Here is an 18764-nt window from a genome sequence, read left to right as displayed (position 1 = left end):
GGACAGTGGACATACTGGTCAAGAAGTGGAGCAGCACATGCAGAGGGTTGGTGTGGCGATGATGACGATCCAAACCAGTGCTGCAGGGAGAGAAAACAAACAGACAGGCCATCACTTCTCAGAAATCATTTTGTGTCTGTTCAACTGTTTGAATCCTCACTTTTACTTCAGCAGACTGTTAAATAAAAAAAACTTAAAGACAGTGCGAGATGTGACGCAATGAATTCCTCAACGTTTAAAGGAAACTCAAGGTAAAATCATGTCTCAGCCAATCAGAAGGAAGCATCGTATTACCGCCCTCCTCCTCTCCCCCCTGTTCCTCCCCCCTGTGTCTCCAACACCTCAGCTGTCTAACCCCGAAGTCTCCGTTAAAGGATGTAACCGACAGACACTGGGGGGGACCAGAAGCTCCTCGGTGCCGTCGAACAAACCGAAACATCCCGGAGGGTTTTTATCATGGACAAAAGCAGCAGTAACACACCGACTTAGATCAACCACAGTAAGGTTAGTGGACGCAGTAGTTCTAAAACTTTCAGGAAACGCAGGACATGTTAAAATGTTTGCAGACACGGGTGACGGGAGTTTTCCTCCCGTGCTGCAGAGGAACAGCGACACATGCGCTAAAGTCTGTTTATTCTGCGCACTTTGTTTACACGGGGCGCCTTTTCGCTTCCTTCTGCAGCGGCATCGCTAAAATAAGCTGATTTTATCACAGCAGAAGCATTTTGTAAAGTTCACATGAGGCTGAGCTGCTTTTCCATCATGAACTGAAAGCATAAAGCTGCTGGTAAAAGTAAACACATGTTCATGGCTGTAAATCAAACTGCGACTTCAAAGCTTTGGATTTTTCTTTCAAATATGATAAAACCCAGACGTAAAAGTTTTACTTTAGGCACTGTAGAAACCATCACACTCTTCTTTGTCGTAAAAACACAAGATCCCCTCAGGGTGCTTTACTTTTTGGACCTTTCCACTCTTTCTTCTACTCTGACCCTTTGATGCTCCTGTGAGGCCAAAACAAATTCTGAAATATAGTAAATCTCTTTGTCCCCAGTGCCAGGCTAGCAGGGTTTAAACGTAAAAAAAAGCTTTCTGACCAAGGCCAGATGATTTAATGGGTGTTGTGGTGAGCGGCAAGTTTTAATACAAAGAATAATTTTATTTCTACGGCACTTTGGAAAACACAGAGCTAGAAAGAGCTTCACAGTGTAAATAAAAACTTGGTTTAAAACAATTAACAGACGTGATAGGCTGAGGAAGGTTGTTCCAGGGTTTGGGGGCTACACTACAAACTCAATGTGATCACCTCTGGTTTTAAAATCAGAGCGTGGGACAGTAATGAGACCATGATTGGCTGATCGAAGAGGTTGGTTCCAGCAATTAGGTCTTTATATGTTAATATGTGTATATATGTTATATATATAATATATGTTAATAACAGGAATTTAAAGATTATTCTGAATTTCAGTGGGTGCCAGTGAAGAGATCCATAAATAAGTGGGATATGTGAGCACTGGCTAGTTTTCTTATCAGCCGTGTTGCTGCTCTCTGCACTAATGGGAGGCTATGGAGGACTGAGAGATACACGTGAAGAGAGAATTACAATAATCAAGGCCAGAGAAAAGTTCCAGATGATTAAATAGGAAAGGAACTGATTGAAAGGTTTGACGTATTTGCAGTATCTCTGACATGAGGGAAACAAGGGTGAGCTGAGAGATGTGAGATTCAAAATTCGGATGCTGGTCAAAGATGATGCAGAGGTTCTGAGTAGATGATTTGATGGTGCTGGCAAGAGCTACTGTACTGACCTCCTAGGGAAAAGTGTCCGTGCCAAACATAAAATCCTCAGTTTTACTATAAATGAGATGAAGGAAACTTTGATACGTCTAACAAAGAATGGCAGAAAATCATTCACTGAGGCATGAGAGGCTGCTGAGGATGTTGGGCTTAACAGAAAAGCATAGCTGTGTATCGTCTGCATACAATTGGCAGGAGATTCCATTAAACCCGTTATTTTAGGTTTTGAAGTTTAATATGTCACAAAGAATTATATATTTAGTCATAGAGGAGAAAAGGACAAGAGAAGGGATTGACACAAAAGTTCTGTGTGCGGACAATTTCATGCAAAGATTTTATCCTTATTAAAAAAGGCTTCATTTTCAAAGCTGAAGTTGTACTGTGAATGTTACTGTTCATTTTCCAGTGAGGTGCGTATGTCTAACGATAGAAGAAAGAACAAAGCTGTCATTCCCAGAGGGCTGTGACGGGATGATTTGTGCAGGTTTATAGCAGCGAGTCCGTCAGCAAACATGTTGATGATATTTAACCTTTTCAGGAAGATTCTCAGCTACTGCTCTGCTAAATGTGACACAACTGAAAAAAAGGTCATAAAAATAATTTTAACAATGTTTGTGAGAGGCGTCGTCTTCACTTCCCTTTTCACTTCACAGTTTATGAGTGTGACAAACACACAAATGTGGATATATATGTTTTATATATATATCTATAAAACATATAGATGTGTTATATATAAAAAATGTATAACACATAAACCACCGTAAGCACAGATGATAGGTTGGCTATGACTGTATGCATAGACAAGTTCTTCTTTATCTGTACATGCAAAACAAACTAATCGTACTAGACTAATGAGAAAAATGTAAATACATGTCAGACGGTGCACCTTATTATACACTAACAGTGATAATAATAATAATAGTGAAATAATGGAAAAATAGCTACCTTTCCTTGCTCTACCAAATGAGTTACCCCACTCGCTTTATGAAAAACGTATTAATCCTACCTCAGCTGTGATCCTTTTATTCCCTGCAATAATTTTCGCACAGTCCCTCACTTGTTTAATCCACAGGTTGGATTTTGTGGGGGTTTTCCTGAAATTGAAAGAATTTCTGTATCTGGTGGCAACATGTCCCAGCTCGCTTTCACAACTGCAGGAAGTGATTCTATCCAAAAACATGTCTACACCTAAATGCATATCCGACTCTTTCTTTCCTAAACAAATAGTTAGCTGATGTTTTTTAGAAGAGGCCTAATAAGCTCCCAATTTCCTCATCTAAGCTTCTTTGGAATCTGTTAAGGAGATTAGTTTTACTGCATTTTTGGCACTTTGCACCCTTTCTACATGCTGCACAGGGGAAATGACTCAGCAAAAAGGTTTTTAAATGAGAAATAACTCGCCAGGTTGTCAGATTTGGGTTATGAAGCTGATGTTGTTTTTGTCTGCATTGGCTTTAGAAGAACAGAGTTTTTGTTTAAATCACATCTGCCCGCACCTTCAAGGCAGAACTGAAAACTCCAAACAGGTTTATGGAAAGTGACGTCATGCTGGCTGGACGGGGAAACGGCCGCTCGGGTTGGTGTGAGAGTAAAGCGTCCGGTTGGGGATGTTAACACTGAGCGCTTTGATTGCAGCCTCACTGATGTCCGCTGTGATCCTGCAGAAACGCGCTGGGTTCTGGTTTTCCCATTTTGGCTTTGCGCTGACTGTATGTGTTATTTCACAAAGATTTCAAGTAAAGAAAAAGTCTCTGGTTGAACATTTAAATGCCAGAATTTATCTACCAAACTCATTTGTTTCATTTGTCTTGAGGGAATTCAAGTGTTTAAACATTTCCATGACTCGATTGGTTACCGTACATAATATTACAGCCACTGATAATAGAGAATAGACCAGAATTATTCTTCAAGGAAACAACATTGATTGCATTCATCGTAATGAATCATTGCAGCATCTTAGTACCTACAGTGGGGGAAATAATTCCAATATTTGCTGAATTTGTAAGTTTGCTCACCTACAAAGAAATAATTTTATTTTAATCACCTAAAAGTTTGATTTGATTTGCTTGTTACTGAGTATAATGAGTATTTAATCACATGCAAAACATGACTTATTACTTGATGGAGAAACACTTAAAGCAGTAAGATGTTACTTGGTCAGGTTTGCAGACTTCTCAGGAGAGATTTGGGCCTCAACTCACCACAAACTCTCTGAATCATTCAGGTTTCTTATTTGCCGTTTGTCACTTTGAAGCTTGAGGTCTGGAGGCTGGCTAGGCCACTTCGTGAAAGGCCTTCTTCTTTAGCTCCCTGTTGTTGCTGTGGTAGTATGTAGGCCCATCGTCTGCGTGAGGAAAGGAGCTTCTTGTCCAAGATGTGACATACGTATCGTGACCTATTGGCCCCTCAATCCAGCAAAGTCATCCTGTACACTAAGCAGAAAAACAGCCCAAAGCATGACGTTTCCTCTCCGTGCTTGACTGTGAGGATGCTTCTTCAGCTGCTTGCTGCCATATGTGTGTTTTAATCTATAATAAGTAAGCCTGCAAAACTGCAAAGTGCTCATTCAAAAATCATTACAGTCACAATGTTAAATGCACTGCTGCTATTACTGTATCGTGAGTCTTTGTGTTTTAGGGAGATGAGGTCCTCTTCTGCTGAGAAACACCTCCAGATGCTGATTCTGGGAGAAGAGTCTTACATTTATGTCCTACAGACACAGAAGGAAAACAAAATGTGTTTAACTTAAATTAAGGGTTCTCGTTCTCTCCCAATGCATTCTTTGTGATTTTTATCTCATGAATATGTCAAATTTTGGCTGAGCTACAATAAAATTATTGGGGTATTTTTCTAGAGAGGGAAGTCTTGTGTAAATTCAACATAATGTGGATTTATGTTGATGTTTTGTCTTTGATGACAGAACTTTCAAACCTGTTTCAAACACATTTTTCATATATGTGTATATGATATGAAATATACACCTGATTATAGGAACTACTCATAACTAAAGCACTTTGGAGGTGCTGGTAGGCAGATTTGGCACAGCTGGCCAGCTATTTTTCAGTTTTCACACGTCATGTTAAGCCAATTCTAGCCAGCTTCTAGATGCACTTTGTCTTTGAGGCCACATCTTAAGCACTGGTTACAGGCTGGTTTGGGTTGACGGGAGTTTCTAGTGTTTGTTTACCCTTCTCTTCCTTATCTCATTTGGAAATTCCCAAACTATCTGCTCCATCTTCTGCCCCTTTATCTTCCTTTCTAGTCTGGTAAAGTCCGAGCGTTTGCACCGAGGAGCTCACAGCTCAGCTCCATCCAGTGTTTCTGTTACTAATTTAAAGGGGAGCAGCACAGGGAAAAATATCCAGGCTTTTCTCAGCTGACCTTTCGTTTGGAAAGTTTTGGCTGGGCGTTGCTGGTGCCTGACACAGTTTCTAACCATGATTTAATCCTGTGGCACTCTGATTATATGTGAAGCTGGATTTGTCTGATTGGCACTTTGAGTATTTTCAGGAGTCTCTTAAAGCTGTGATTAGAGGTCAGGCTGTTGGTCCACTTGGTGTTTGACTGACAAGAGATTCATAAACAGCTCATGGAAAAAATGAGAGTAATCCAACCCTTCTGTCCTCCTTTTAAAAATCTGTGAGTGATCAGATTCTTCAGGTCCTCCCTGGGCCAGTGGGTTCAGCTGAACTCACCAACAACCACTGCTCTGCTCTGCAGCCACAAAGAGCTCACTTAATCATCTTCCTCTACTGTAGTCGATCCTTTTTAAACAACTCCTTTGCCCTGTTTTGATTAAATGTACCTTTCAAATCAAATGCCCTCCAAATGGCTGTTTCCTGCATACACCCACACCATCATCTGGTTTGCCTCAGAGCGATAACATGACCCACGTGTGGGAGTTCTTATCTGCAGCTGCCTGCAGCCCCCCATCGCCATGCTCTGCTGTTCTGACAGCATCACGGACCCTGTTTGCCTTTTTGTTTGTCTGTTGAGAGTTTGAGTAAAGTCACACTTCATGCCGTCTTTGACAGTTTGAATAAAAACCCACTGGAAAGACATTTACAGACCGGCTGTAAAGAGAAGTGAGAAAATATCACGCAGTTTCACAGCAGTTTGAAACATTAAATGAATATTTTCCATTTTTATAGGTTGAACATGGTTGGATGGGTTAGTGTTGGAGTGCATCAAACAGATGATAGTTACTGTTTGCTATTGTATTGTATGCACTCTGAAGCTTTAACATTAGTATTTTAAATGCTGTTATTGTTTTTGAAGCCAGATGTTGTTAGCTAATGCTATCAAGCTTGGTTAGCAAGCTGCATTTCTTAACAACGGGAGTCCAAGCGGAGACACACATATTGGCTAATTAGGACTAATTAACATACAAAACCCAAGAAATTCACTCATTAGATCTGAGGCACAAACTCCTTTGATGATCTGTACAACACAGCAGCTTTAATATTAGTCCAGTAAGATCATATGAAGTCTGTGGTTCGCTTCCACTGTTAACACATAAGAAGCATTAAAAGTTGAGTTCTATTGTGTGAACTGGAAATTGTTATCCATACTTTATTTCATCACATCTGGATTCTTGTAATTAGTGGTTTACTTAGGTAAACTTCCTTGGAACATCTGCAGGTTGTTCAGAGCGCTGCTGCGAGGCCTCACATGTCACACTGTTGCTCATTCAGTTGCATTGACTTCACGTCAACTTCAAACTCCACTTACTTTTAGAACTCTGCATGGACGAGTAGAAGCATATATCAGTGAACTTTTACACCCATACATCCCCAGCAGGTCCCTGAGGTCATGTGACCAGGACCTGCTGGCTGAGACCTAAAGGAGACAGAGCTTTTGCAAGAGTGACCTCCGACTCTTGAACTCTCTCCCACCGAGCCTGAGATCTGTGGACTCTGCTTTTGAGGAACTTTTTACTTGGATGTTTAAGCTGTTTTCCTGTCGACCATTCTTTGATATTATCTTGAAAAGTGCCATATAAATAGAATTTTATTACTTTAAACACTTTCATTTCACTCGAATTTTAACCCTTTGCACTGTTGTTGTGTTATAATAGTAGTGCTGACTATGTTTTGTAGCTTGCGTTGCGTGAATGATCCTGTTATCAGTGTGGCACAGAGCTTCATTCCTGACTGCAGTCAGATGGAAAATTCAACACCACAGAGCTGAATACAGTGTGACTGTAACAAGCTACAGTTTGGGTGAATTGTTATGGTTGAGTGCCTTTAGCATGAATTCTTTTAATGCCCAGTTGACAGTAAAAAAACATGGACGTATCTTCCAGGACAGAAAAAATAAAGTGAAATGATTTGAAATAAACTTGCGTTCTGGCTGAAGGCCATCGGATGGCGAAAGCTGTGGTTGAAAAACATTTCCGGTCCTGGGAAAACGGCATTCCAACCCCTGACATCTGTAAACACTTTCCTGCTGCATTAATGGGCTCAGTCACTCATTTCGGTCCATTTTGTAGATCTTGGTCATGGTATGCTTCAAAACAGAGGATTATCCGTGGTATGCTCACTGGCTAATGCCCTATAATTGAAACCGAGATGGTAACAGTGAAAACGTTCATCGTAGTGCTCCAAAAGGAGACTTTAGAAACAAATCTCTGACATTACGGCAACTACAGCTGTGGGTTCGTGGTTTTGTAGAAGTCTGGGGAAAGACGAGCCACCTCTGGTGATTTTATGGGCTCACTTCTGGTTAGTTTTCGAACGAGGATCGTCTGGGGGTGATAATTTTACTTGCTGTATTGCTTGAGAAATTTCCTGAATTTTCCTCCCTGAAGGACGTTTTCAAATAGCTTTTTTTTTTTTTTTTTAAATCATCTGGATCATAGTTTCAGTGCCAGGTCTCTGTCTTATAATTTCTTTCTTAGGTTGGAAGCTCTCACAAAAAAAAGGTGATTTTTGATGGAGCTGTTAAGAGGTGCTCATCTTGTTTTCCTACATTACCCAGCATGCTCTGTGATCCATCAGCTGCTCAGAGGTTTGTGTTGTGGAAACACATTTATCAGATTTCATTGGCACGTCAGCTATTATCACACCTTTTACCAAATCGACAGCAGAAGAAGACAAAGAAAGTAAAGTTCACGTCATGTGTGTTTCTCCTGACATTCTTTCGTTTGTCAAAATGAAACCACGATGGCTGAAGCAGACGATCGGTTCTGTTTAGAGAACATCAGGAAATGGGTGCAGTCTCTGCACAGTTTATATTAGAGCTTAACCAGCATTTGTTTGACTTCACTGTGGGTTATTCAGGCTGTAACTAACAAGTATTGCTCAGTCAGTATTAACTTTCAGTCATTAGAATCATTTTATTCTTGTTTTGTCTGTAATAAAACCCACAGCAGCCAAACCCTGTTGCAGCATAACTTAGAGATGATTCAGGGTCTTCTTTGCATGTCTGACTGAAGCATTCAAACATCATCACTGAAATACGACGGAGAACATCTGAACGTCGTCACTTCAGAAGCCAGATTCAGAAATAATCCCTGCAGAGCAATTTCCTGTATGTAACTGATTAATGCTTTTCTTTCTGCTGTAACATCTTTAAATTCATGGCTACATGTATTAAGCTGTTGTTTTATCACCTTGTAAACTTTTTGATTCATCTTAGCAAACAAATCTGATTTCCAATATAGACTGTATATAAAAGATGGATGAGATGTCTCCTGTCCAAACAGTGTGATGAAACAGGCGCTGCCCTGTGTGCTGCTGACACAGCACTTGGACTTGAGCCATTGCACTAGTATATTTATCCCAGTAGTTTGGAAATTCCCAGGTTAGAGCAGCCAAAGAAAACCCTCGAGTAACCAAACAGTTTCAGTGACTAAGATGACCTCATTTATGACCCCATTATATTTCATACAGAAGAAATTTTCTGTAACAATATTGTAACAATAGAGTTTATAGTTCTGCATTAAATCTATAGATGCGCTGTAGCCACAAACCTTACAACATAACCTGTGCTGTAACCTGAACTGCTCCTCCCTAAAGTGTCACGACATCCTGCACAGATGTAAATGCTGGGAATAGCCTCCATCACTTGTAGATAAACAGCAGAGTCATAAATTCATTGAAAAGTTACCTAAAAACTCTTTTCTTAACATGTTCCAACATAATGTACCGTGCATAATAAATGTGACAAATGTCATTAAAAAACAAGAAAACATAAATATTTAAAAATCTGTCAAAACCCCCAAATTTTAAACATTATTGTATAACAACAATGATGATTCTGGGTTGTAGATGTAACATTAGGATATTTTGCAGCAGTAAATCATCCTGCTGCCGGTTTGTTATCTGTGGTGGAATAATATATAAAAAAACAAAGCTTCTTTCTATTGTCCTTGAAACACAAAGGGTCCATTTTTGTAAACTTGTAGTTTCCCAAATTTATGATAGGAAACATTTTTATGATTAAAAATATCCCAAATGCCGCCCCCCTCCAAAGTTGCATGAAAGGAGTTGAGTTAGGCATCCGATTGCAATGCCTCCTGCGTGTGGCGCTCTGAGCATGTCCTAAGAAGAAGGCTCTGGGGCAAACTCGGGACACGCCGGAGAGATCGTATCTCTGAGCTGGCCTGGGAACGCCCCTGTGTTCCTCCGACTGAACTGGAGGAAGTGGCTGAGGAGAGGGAGGTCTGAACCTCGGCCCTGGATAAGTGATAGAAAATGGACAGTTGGATGGTTAAAGGCTCGTGTAATAAAATGTCTCAATAAGTAAAATTAAATAAAAGTCAGTAAAAATACAAATTTAAATATGATACAATAAATCAGTGTTTAAAAACCTGATAAAAATATAATTGAATCAGAGCAGTACTGCAGACAAATACATGAAGATTCATAGTTTTATTCAAACTGTTGCACCAGGATATGTTCTGTATTATATTTCATTGAACTGAGGGTGGGTTCGTTGAGGCACCATGAAGTGTGGATGAGCTGGTCGTCACTTTCCTGACCTGAACCTGTGAACTGTCTCTGGTTTTTTTATTTCCTCCCCCTCAGTCTGTGATGGTGGTGGTCGGGTTAGAGGGATGGGGTGGGGGGGTGAGGGGTGGGGCTAATGGCTTCCTGTCTGAGGGAGATAAAAGTGGATGTGGAGACTGACGGACAAATGGCGCATCGCCCTGATTCACCAGGACTATGAACCTCTGCAGGAAAGGAAAGTGCTAGTCTTAATAGTTTCAGCCTGGCTGCAGAGAAGGGCAGGTCGAGAGACAAAGAGACAAAGATAAAGACCATAAAAGAGATTTTAAAAATGTGAAGGTGCAGGCCTGTTTCTGTTTTCACTTTATGGAAGTTAAAAACCACCAGACATTTACGTTTTCTCATATTTGGAGACGTTAATTTTTGATGGGTGGGGAAGGAAAGCAGCTGTGTTGGAACTGAGGCTGTCCGGGATGGAAAATAAATTATGAATGACGGGATGAGGACATGAGAACAGGATGAAGGAATGAAGAGAGTGAAAATGTGATACGGTGAGGAAACGGTGGAGACAGGTAATCAGAGGACAGCAGTTCAGCCCAAAATAAAAAAGGGGGAGGGGAGGAGGGGAGGAGAGTGACAATCAAAGATTCCCAGCAGACGAGCATCACTGTAACCCCGACTGTGGCCGAAACTGGAATTTCCTCTGGGTGCACCACAGCTCAAGTGTCTGAAGTGAAACATGTTTGTGTCCCACAGAGTGCCAGCCTCTGCAGACGCTGACCTAAAAGGAAGAAGGACCGAGTCCTGCTGACAGGAAGACAACATGGCCTCCAGCTCGCAACCCAGAAATCCTTCCTGTGGTCTCACAGACAGGAGCAGCAGTTTCTTTAAGGTAAGGACTGGACAGCTCTGTGGAGACATAGCAGAACAAAGATCATGCAGAAAAGTAAGTCATCACATTTGTGTGGCTGAATTTTATGAAACTATTTAAACAATTTTTTTTTTACCTTTTGGATTAATTGAACAAACAAACTGTAGCTGAGATGATTTAGATTAAGGGTGATGTGAAAACCGAGGTAACTGGTTGATTGGACGGATCAGGACAGGAAACGATGAATGTCTGTTTCATATTTGAAACTTATTTACACATTCAATTCAATACAACTTTGTTTACATATCACCAAGTCACAACAACGGTTGCCTCAAAGTGCTTTATATCGAAAGGTAAACACCCTACAATAATACAAAGAAAATAGACAAAACCCAACAATCATATAACTCCCTGTGAGCAAGCGCTTTGGCGACAGTGGGGAGGAAAAACTCCTGTTTTACAAGAAGAAACCTCAGAGCAGAACCAGGCTCAGGGAGGGGCGGGGCCATCTGCTGTGACAGGTTCTGGGTTTGGGGGAGGAAGTGAGGACAGAGACATGCTGTGGAAGAGAGCCAGAGATTAATAATAACTAATGATTAAATGCAGAGAGGTGTGTAAACACATATCAGATAAATAGTCACAGATGTTGGCTGTGAAAACAAAAAGTCCACCCACCTGTTCATACCTTCTGGTGCAGCCAATCAGAAGAAAGTTGCCTTAAAGAGGAGGAGTTAAAGCAGCTCGTTTTAGACAGGAGATGAAGATAAAGAAGGCTTATGTTGAACATTTAGTTATGCAAAGCTGCCCCAGTAGAGTTTAGAATAAAAACATGAAAGTGAACAAGAATTTTTGCTTTAAGCTACAAACTGGTGTCATAAAAGGTTCCCCGCTGGCAGCAGCTGTTCAGCTGGTTATCATGCACACCCCTCAGCATAACTAACATAATTATTCTGTTGATAATTAAGTATTTTTCTGAGTGTTTTAAACTGCTATCACATTTCTTCTTCTTCCTCCTCCTCTCGAGTTGCCACAGCAGATGATCTGCCGCCATCTCACCCCAGCAACCTCCTCTGTCACACCAGCCTCCTTCATGTCCTCCTTCACTACATCCATGGACCGTCTCTGTGGTCTTTTTCTTTTCCTGGCAGCTCCATCTTCAGCATCCTTCGCCCAGTGTCCCCTCACTATTCCTCCTCTGCCAAACCATATATCAGCCAGGTCTCTCCCTCTACCTGTCATTTCCCCCTTTTATTTAAGTTTGCCACCAAATACACCTTCCCTCTCTCCTCCTGCACTGTCTTCATCCAGCAGGAGCTCAGTTTTTTCTGGCGCCCTGCTGTTCGACAGCAATGGTGCTGGTTTCTGATGATCTTGAATATCTGAATGTTTGATTTGGGAAAGTTTCCAGGCTTGGGATCTTGCATATAGTTTCTTTTAAAAAAGTTTTGATTGGCCACATTTATCTATTGACAATCACAAATAATTTCATAGACCCCTGTTCAGTAATCTTTTTTCTTCTTACCATTTTTGAGACAGACTCATGAATGTCTTCATGATTTTTTTTTATTAGTATTTTTAAAGCACTCATCAGAGTCTGTTTGGATTTATGCACTCTGGGATTTCTTTATCCTGTTGAGGTTTTATCTTAACTTTAAATTCTCACCATTATTAATTCTGACTAAGCACTTTTCCTTCATATAATCAGGAAATATGGACTGTTGACTGATGAAATACCAAAGTGGATCAGTGTGTTTGACAGTTTTCCTCCACTTTCTGCCATGCATCGAAGAAGTTCTGGAAATGAACAAAACCAGCTGCTCTTCCTGGCAGCCTGACAAACACACTCACAGGACTCATAAAAACCTCTCTCTGTCCACTCCTCTCTCTCCCTTTCATCTTCTCCTAATTTCTTCTGTTTTCTTTCTCTTCTGCAATCAGTTGCATATTTTTGCTCCAAGTGTCACTCAGATGTGAAAACCTTTTCATGCAGTGCCTGTATGTACTGTTGTAGTCTTGTGTTATGAAAAGACCTGATCTATTTCTCGAGAGTTAACACATGACAGTAAATCTGTTTCCTCGCTGCTTCTGATTTCCTCAGTCTTTCCTCATCTTTCAGTGCCCTAAACATTTTATTTTGTGTGTGAGCCTTGGTCAGTGTTAAACGGATTGTCCTAACCTTGTGGTATAAAACCCTGATTTAACTCTGAGGCTGACCTTTAACTTCATCTAATGCCTGAGCCACACAGGCCTAGATACTATTAAGCGACTTCTCCCTGGTAAATATGGGGTGTTAAGGGAAAACGTGTATTTCCCAACTGGTGATGAGTGGTTACTGCCTGTTGCTGGGTGAAATTGGTTGCAAAAATGGTGCAGCATTAAAAACCAGCCTATGATTGCTTCGGGGCTAGCAGATTGCCCCAACCGTCCGTTTGCACGGAAGATTGTAACATTTACTCTGCAAACTGTGGCAAAGCTTGAAAAAGTGAAGACCTGACATGAGAAACATTCACCTTCACAGTAAAAGATGTTCCTTTGTGAGTATCTCTGCTATGGCAAGGTTTTACTTTTACTTTGAAGCCGATCCATGCCACAGCTTTCACAGTTTCACAACAGCTTGGAGAATATTAGGCAAGCGTTTGCAGACAACTGGACGTCTTCCTTGCTTCCAGCTACTGGAAACCACAGGATCTTCTAGCGCAGTGTTTCCCAACCACTGTGCTGCGGCACATAGGTGTGCCGTGGAAGATTATCTGGTTCCACCTGAGTAGTACTGATTAGTACTGATTAGTACTCTAAGTGATCAGCATAACAGGCAACACAGTTACATTCTCCTCCACTAGAGGGCAGTAAAACTACCTGCTCTAATTAAATGGCTTCTCAACTGCCAGTAAAACAGAAGAAGAGGAAGAAGAAATGACATAATAGCCGAGCTTTGAGACCACAGTGATAATAGCAATAGCAAAATTTTCAAAAAAATATTTGAAAAGAAAAGGTAGTCAGTCTGAGCTGGGTCCTGGAGAAAGTTACGATCCAGATGAAGCATGGGCAGTGGTCAGAAGAAAGCAATTCCTCTGTACCTGATGCACGGAGAAAAATGATCAATATGCTTGTTGTGACATTTTAGTTTTGTGGTGTGCCGTGTGATTTCTCTAATGTGAAATATGTGCCGTGGTTCCAAAATGTTGGGGAATGCTATTCTAGCACCACACTTTTCCCTGGTGACCAGTGGTTGTCAATGAGCAGTCTCTAGGCCTGTATGACTGGGACATGAGCACGTGCGTACAGGTAGATGGATTCATTTGTACCTTGCTTCATGAACCAGGGTTGTGTTCTCAGACAGCTGTTGTTTATAATGTTGGTCCAAATGTCACTGCAGCAAACCTTCATTTCTATGCTGATGATATAGTGATGCTCCTCTGCACCACCACAACAGGCTCCCAGCACCACCTGTGTGTGTGTGTGTGTGTGTGTGTGTGTGTGTGTGTGTGTGTGTGTGTGTGCCCTCTACTGGCAAGTCAGTTGTGTAAAAGAGATTTTTATATACAGTCTTTTAATGAAAAGTTGATTTTTCATGTAAAATCTTTTACATGCACGAGGTCATCTCTCCACTATGGTTTGATTCTGAAGCTGCCTTATATGTGCAAACTTTTTATTATTAGATTTTGTTTTTTTCTTCACACGTTGCACATTTCTCTGGCATTATGGTGCTTATACTTTAATTCTGCACCCCTGAAAGCCTACTAAGAATAACACTTGAAGCTCTTTTCTGTTCTGGGCAGTTTCTCCCAGAGGGCAGTGAGGATGGTCTCATTTCTGGCTTTGTAAAATGTGGGCTTTTAAAAAAAGAAAACAAAGATTTGTTAGTGATGTAACAAATCCTTATTATGTGTATTATGCCCACTAGCCCTGAAGTGATTGCATCAGCTCAGTTTATCTGTATGATATATCAGTGCCCTGCACAGAGGAATGAGTAAAACCCCTTTGAAAGTAAAAGAGACGTCTTTAGACCAGACCAGCAACTCAGAAACAAAGTCACACTTTTAATTTCCTTTGCAGCTTTTTCCATCTTTAATAACCCTGTGAAAGCGCTCTGTACGCGTCTGTGTGTCAAAACCAAACACATAGTTTCCCGTTGACTCCATCCATGGCTTTAACAGCAGCTCATGCAGTGAATCAATTACGTCTACGCATGCACACACACACACGTGCATTGCTGAAGGAGCTGTGTTTGAGCGCTTCAGTCTGCCTTTGCTCTGCATACCTGTGCTGTTAAGAATAAACTATAATGAATGAAAATAAACCCTGTTTATAAAGCTCTGTATAAATCAGTGAGTGCTTTTTTATGGATGTGGGTGGTTTTTCTCTAAAGGTCATCAGTGTGACATAAGGCCTGTGTGGGTATCATCGTTAGAGTTCTCTGCCCAGATCCAGTCACTCAGCAGCGCTCATGCTCACTGACCTTCGTTTTATCGGTCAGGAATTTCCCATGTCTGCTCTTCTGGCTCACTTTCTACTTTCGCATTCATATAATTCAGTGCCCGTCTCAACAATATGTAATAACTAATGTTTCTCCTTCTTTCCGTCACTGGATAAACTCAGGATATGAGGCTCTGCAGAGAAAAAAAGTTCATGTATGATTCTGTAACATGGAAACCGTTTTAAAGGCTAGAAGGTGACATTAGGATAAGCAGACTGATGCCACGCTCACGTATGCTCTAAGACTTGACTGGACTCTGGCTTTAACTACAAAGACGAAGGGGAAACTTTTAACCTGGTACTGTCCAACACCAGCCTGACAAATTCCAACTTTATTATGTGATTCCCACTAGCCTTAAAACATTTTGTGCATTATAACTGGAAACTGTTTCCAACAACAAACATATGGTGTATTTTACTCCCTCCCATGTTATCTTTTGGCTAATACAAACTCAGATAATTACATTACATTACAGCTGATGATGTCAGGTAACACTACACACCTGAAACAACTTAACGCTCATCCATGTGACGCTGGCGCTCTGGCAGAGGGAGCTGCCAGCTTTGTTTTTGTCTCTGAGTTGGTTTAGTGGCTTGAATTTCAACTGGATCTGTCATCAGGAACACTGTAAACAATGCGGTCTGAAGTGGTGTAATCTTTGTCAGCAGCATGGGAGAGCGCTCGTTAGTTCTTTAGAAGGATGAAACATGAGAGCAAATGTTTTCCTTTCTGGGATTACCCGTGCTAATTAAAGGTTCATGCTGTTCAAACTTCCACTTTGCTATTTTCTAGCTTCTACTTCTACATTTCTTACATTTCTTGATTGAAAATTGATGCTTTGAAGCATGAAATCTTTGGCTGTTTCTCCAGCTTTGGTCAGCCTCTGTCTCCACCCAGGCTCCGGCTGAGAGCTCCTTCTCTGGGTTTGAGATATTAGTTGTTTGGTGTTGCAGTATCACTGGGGATCGGCTCGTGTTGTGTAACAGAGTTTTGACCTGATGCAAAGCTGTGGGAGTCTGTGGCTTTTACAGAGCTGGCTCCACTTAGTCCTGTGAGGGGGGGTTGAAGGTCCTGTGGTGGCTGTGGTCTGGCCTGGAGCCCAGTTTAGGGAAGAATGTTTGGAGAAGGATGCCTCCTGCTGGTTATAATGTATAATGGGCGCGCTAGTTCATAAAATCTTTACAAATGTGCCGTTTCTGTGATGATACACATCCTTTTGGCATATTTTCCCTAAATGTTGCATTTTAATGTAGAATATCAGAAAGATAAATACTGTAGGCTTTCAGGAGCAGCCCTGTTTGCACTGTTTGACCCAGATAATCAGTGAAAAGCATCCAGATTTCAACATCTGCTCTGATACGACGAGGAGGCTCTGAACCCCTGGGAGTTCTCTAAAATGTGCAGTGAGGGAATGTGGAAATTGCAGTGAAAAAAGACAACATGAAATCAGTTACATTTTTATGCAGCCAAACAGTTTTCAGCTCCAGTACATTTTGGAGTAAATTGCACACAGTTGTTCCGATACAGGAATTAATTTTGCCAGAATGTGTGTTTATGAAGCGCCTTGAGGCGACTTTTGTTGTGATTTGGCGCTATATAAATAAAATTGAATTGAATTGAATTGAACTGAATGCAGACGACTCAGAGATAATGTGTGGGGTGAAAGGGGCACACGTTTGCTTTAAAATAAAAGGAAGTTGCAACAGTTTTTGTTGCTGGTTCCTCTGATTTTACCAGCTTACTGTGAAAGTGAGTCAGAGCTTGGAGAGAAAAACGTACATGAACTATGGGTGAAATACAGTGGAACAAGTTGAAATCTAAATGTACGCAAATGAAACATTATTGATTCAGTTTGGGCTGTTTTCCTCGATATTGATCATAAATAAACATCCGGAAATCTGAGCAGACCTCAAAGACTAAAAGATGGAAGAATTCACATTTTTGAAAATTCAGCCGACTTGTTGACACTGTTGAGTTTTTGGAGCCAGTATGGATCATATTTGATCCAGATGATCCAAAGTTTTATTTTTGAAGCTTGGAGGTGAGGATTCTGTTACTGTTACCATCTTTGAAGCCACGTGTCATGAAAAAGGGCTGATCAGACACTGCTCACCTGTACAGTAAACACCAAACACTCACTGCGCCCACCCGAGGCGATGTCTGCGAGTCCACTCACCTTTTTTAAAGGTGTCACAGAAGCAAGTCTCCAGTCTGCGCTGGGTTCTTATTTATTTATTTATTTTTTGTTTGTTTGTTTGTTTTTTGAGGAAAGCAGGAAGTCCGACACAGAGACTCTGCCAAAAGCTCTCGCAGTTTCGTTTCAGGAGTTTAAGGAAAGGAACAGAAACACACTTAAGACACCACGTCACAGAAACCCACACACACCCAAAGAAGTGACTCTGGACCCTCGTAACATTAAGAGCAAAATACAGCTGAAATATTTAAAACGAGAGGTTTGTTCAGTCACTTTCATTTGACCTTATTCCATTAAACTGAACATTTTACATTTACAAAGCAACCAAATCCTGACTTTAAGTAATTTGATTACATGAAAATTACATGTTACAAAACATGGCAGCATAATCTGCAGGAGAATACCATCAAAGTGATGTAACTGTAATAACTGTAGTGGAAGTATAACTTCCAAGTTGCAAACTTAGAGTTTTTCTCTTGTTGTTAAAGTTATGGCTTTCTCATTCAAGCCCATTCATTTAGACTGGAGCTTCAAATTAGCTTTGCTGGTACTTGTTACCATGGCTGCTTTAATGTTTTGGGGGGATTACAGTTGGGGACACCAAAATCTACATGTCTCCAATCATTTCATAAACCGAGCAGGTTTTTGTTTTCTTTGTTCTTTTTTCCAGGTTTGTAAAACAGACTCCGTATCATCCATGTCATCACTGCTCGAATCCTAAAATATTCCAAACTAAATGCGGACCTAGATTTGAATGACAGTTGTGATAAGCCTTATCTGTGCCGACCTGAAAACAACACTGCCTGTCACAGATGACTCTTTGAAGGCTTCCTGTCTGAATTAGAAACAGCATTTTCAGTTTGGGCAGCAGTTTGTTATCTGCAGGAGGATTAGGAGAAATTTTCCCTCTTTTTTTTTTCACTCTGTGCTTTGTGTCTGTTTCCTTCCAACAGGAAATGAGGTCTACACCGGAAAATGAGTAACAGTTTCTCCAGTCCAGTCTAGCTCAGGCTCAGTTTTAAGTTTCATAATTTATGTTTCATTTACATCTCGTCCGTCCTCTTCTCCTTTTCACGCTCCCTCCAGAGTCACAGCCTCTCACTCTGTCTCTTTCCAGCTGATTGACACATTTGCGTTGGAGATCGGAGAGCTGAAGAAGGAGATGGTTCAGGTCTCTCATGCTGTGGACAAGGATCCTGTGGAGCTACAAGGGTGAGCCTGTTTTCTATGTGCTATCAAGTATTTTATTCCAGACTTTATGACACAGATCTTTCTGTTTTCATGTGCTTATTCTATCCATTTGGAGTTTATTATAAATTTGTAATTAGATGGTGAGGTCTGGAGGACAGTCTGAAAATGTTTATTTTCTTTTTATATACTAGGAGACAATCTCGGCATTGACTTATTTTATTAATTCTAAGTTATTTTTTGGTTAGGAGGAAACATATAAAAAAACATACAAACAACCAGCAG

The 18764-nt window shown here is 40.8% G+C and overlaps 1 protein-coding gene across 3 annotated transcripts in view; it reads left to right on the top strand.

The window, feature by feature from the left end:
• Positions 1 to 346: 346 nt before the first annotated feature.
• Positions 347 to 18764, top strand: part of LOC146573325 (ras and Rab interactor 2-like) — a 38909-nt gene continuing 20491 nt past the window's right edge. For 2 of the 3 annotated variants that reach the window (XM_085278102.1, XM_085278104.1), the window contains exons 1-3: positions 347 to 504; positions 10506 to 10641; positions 18409 to 18503. In XM_085278102.1, coding sequence (XP_085134228.1) covers positions 10573 to 10641; positions 18409 to 18503 — 164 coding nt within the window. In that variant the 5' untranslated portion in view covers positions 347 to 504; positions 10506 to 10572. Of the gene's footprint in view, positions 505 to 10505; positions 10642 to 18244; positions 18504 to 18764 lie in introns of those variants that run through there. The other variant, XM_085278103.1, reaches the window with a different exon arrangement.

Source organism: Mchenga conophoros, linkage group LG6, assembly GCF_057382185.1.
Source record: "Mchenga conophoros isolate Kocher_MC1m ecotype Shallow Benthic linkage group LG6, M_conophoros_male_GT1.1, whole genome shotgun sequence".
Lineage (NCBI taxonomy): Eukaryota > Metazoa > Chordata > Actinopteri > Cichliformes > Cichlidae > Mchenga > Mchenga conophoros.
This window is presented reverse-complemented; position numbering and strand designations above follow the sequence as displayed.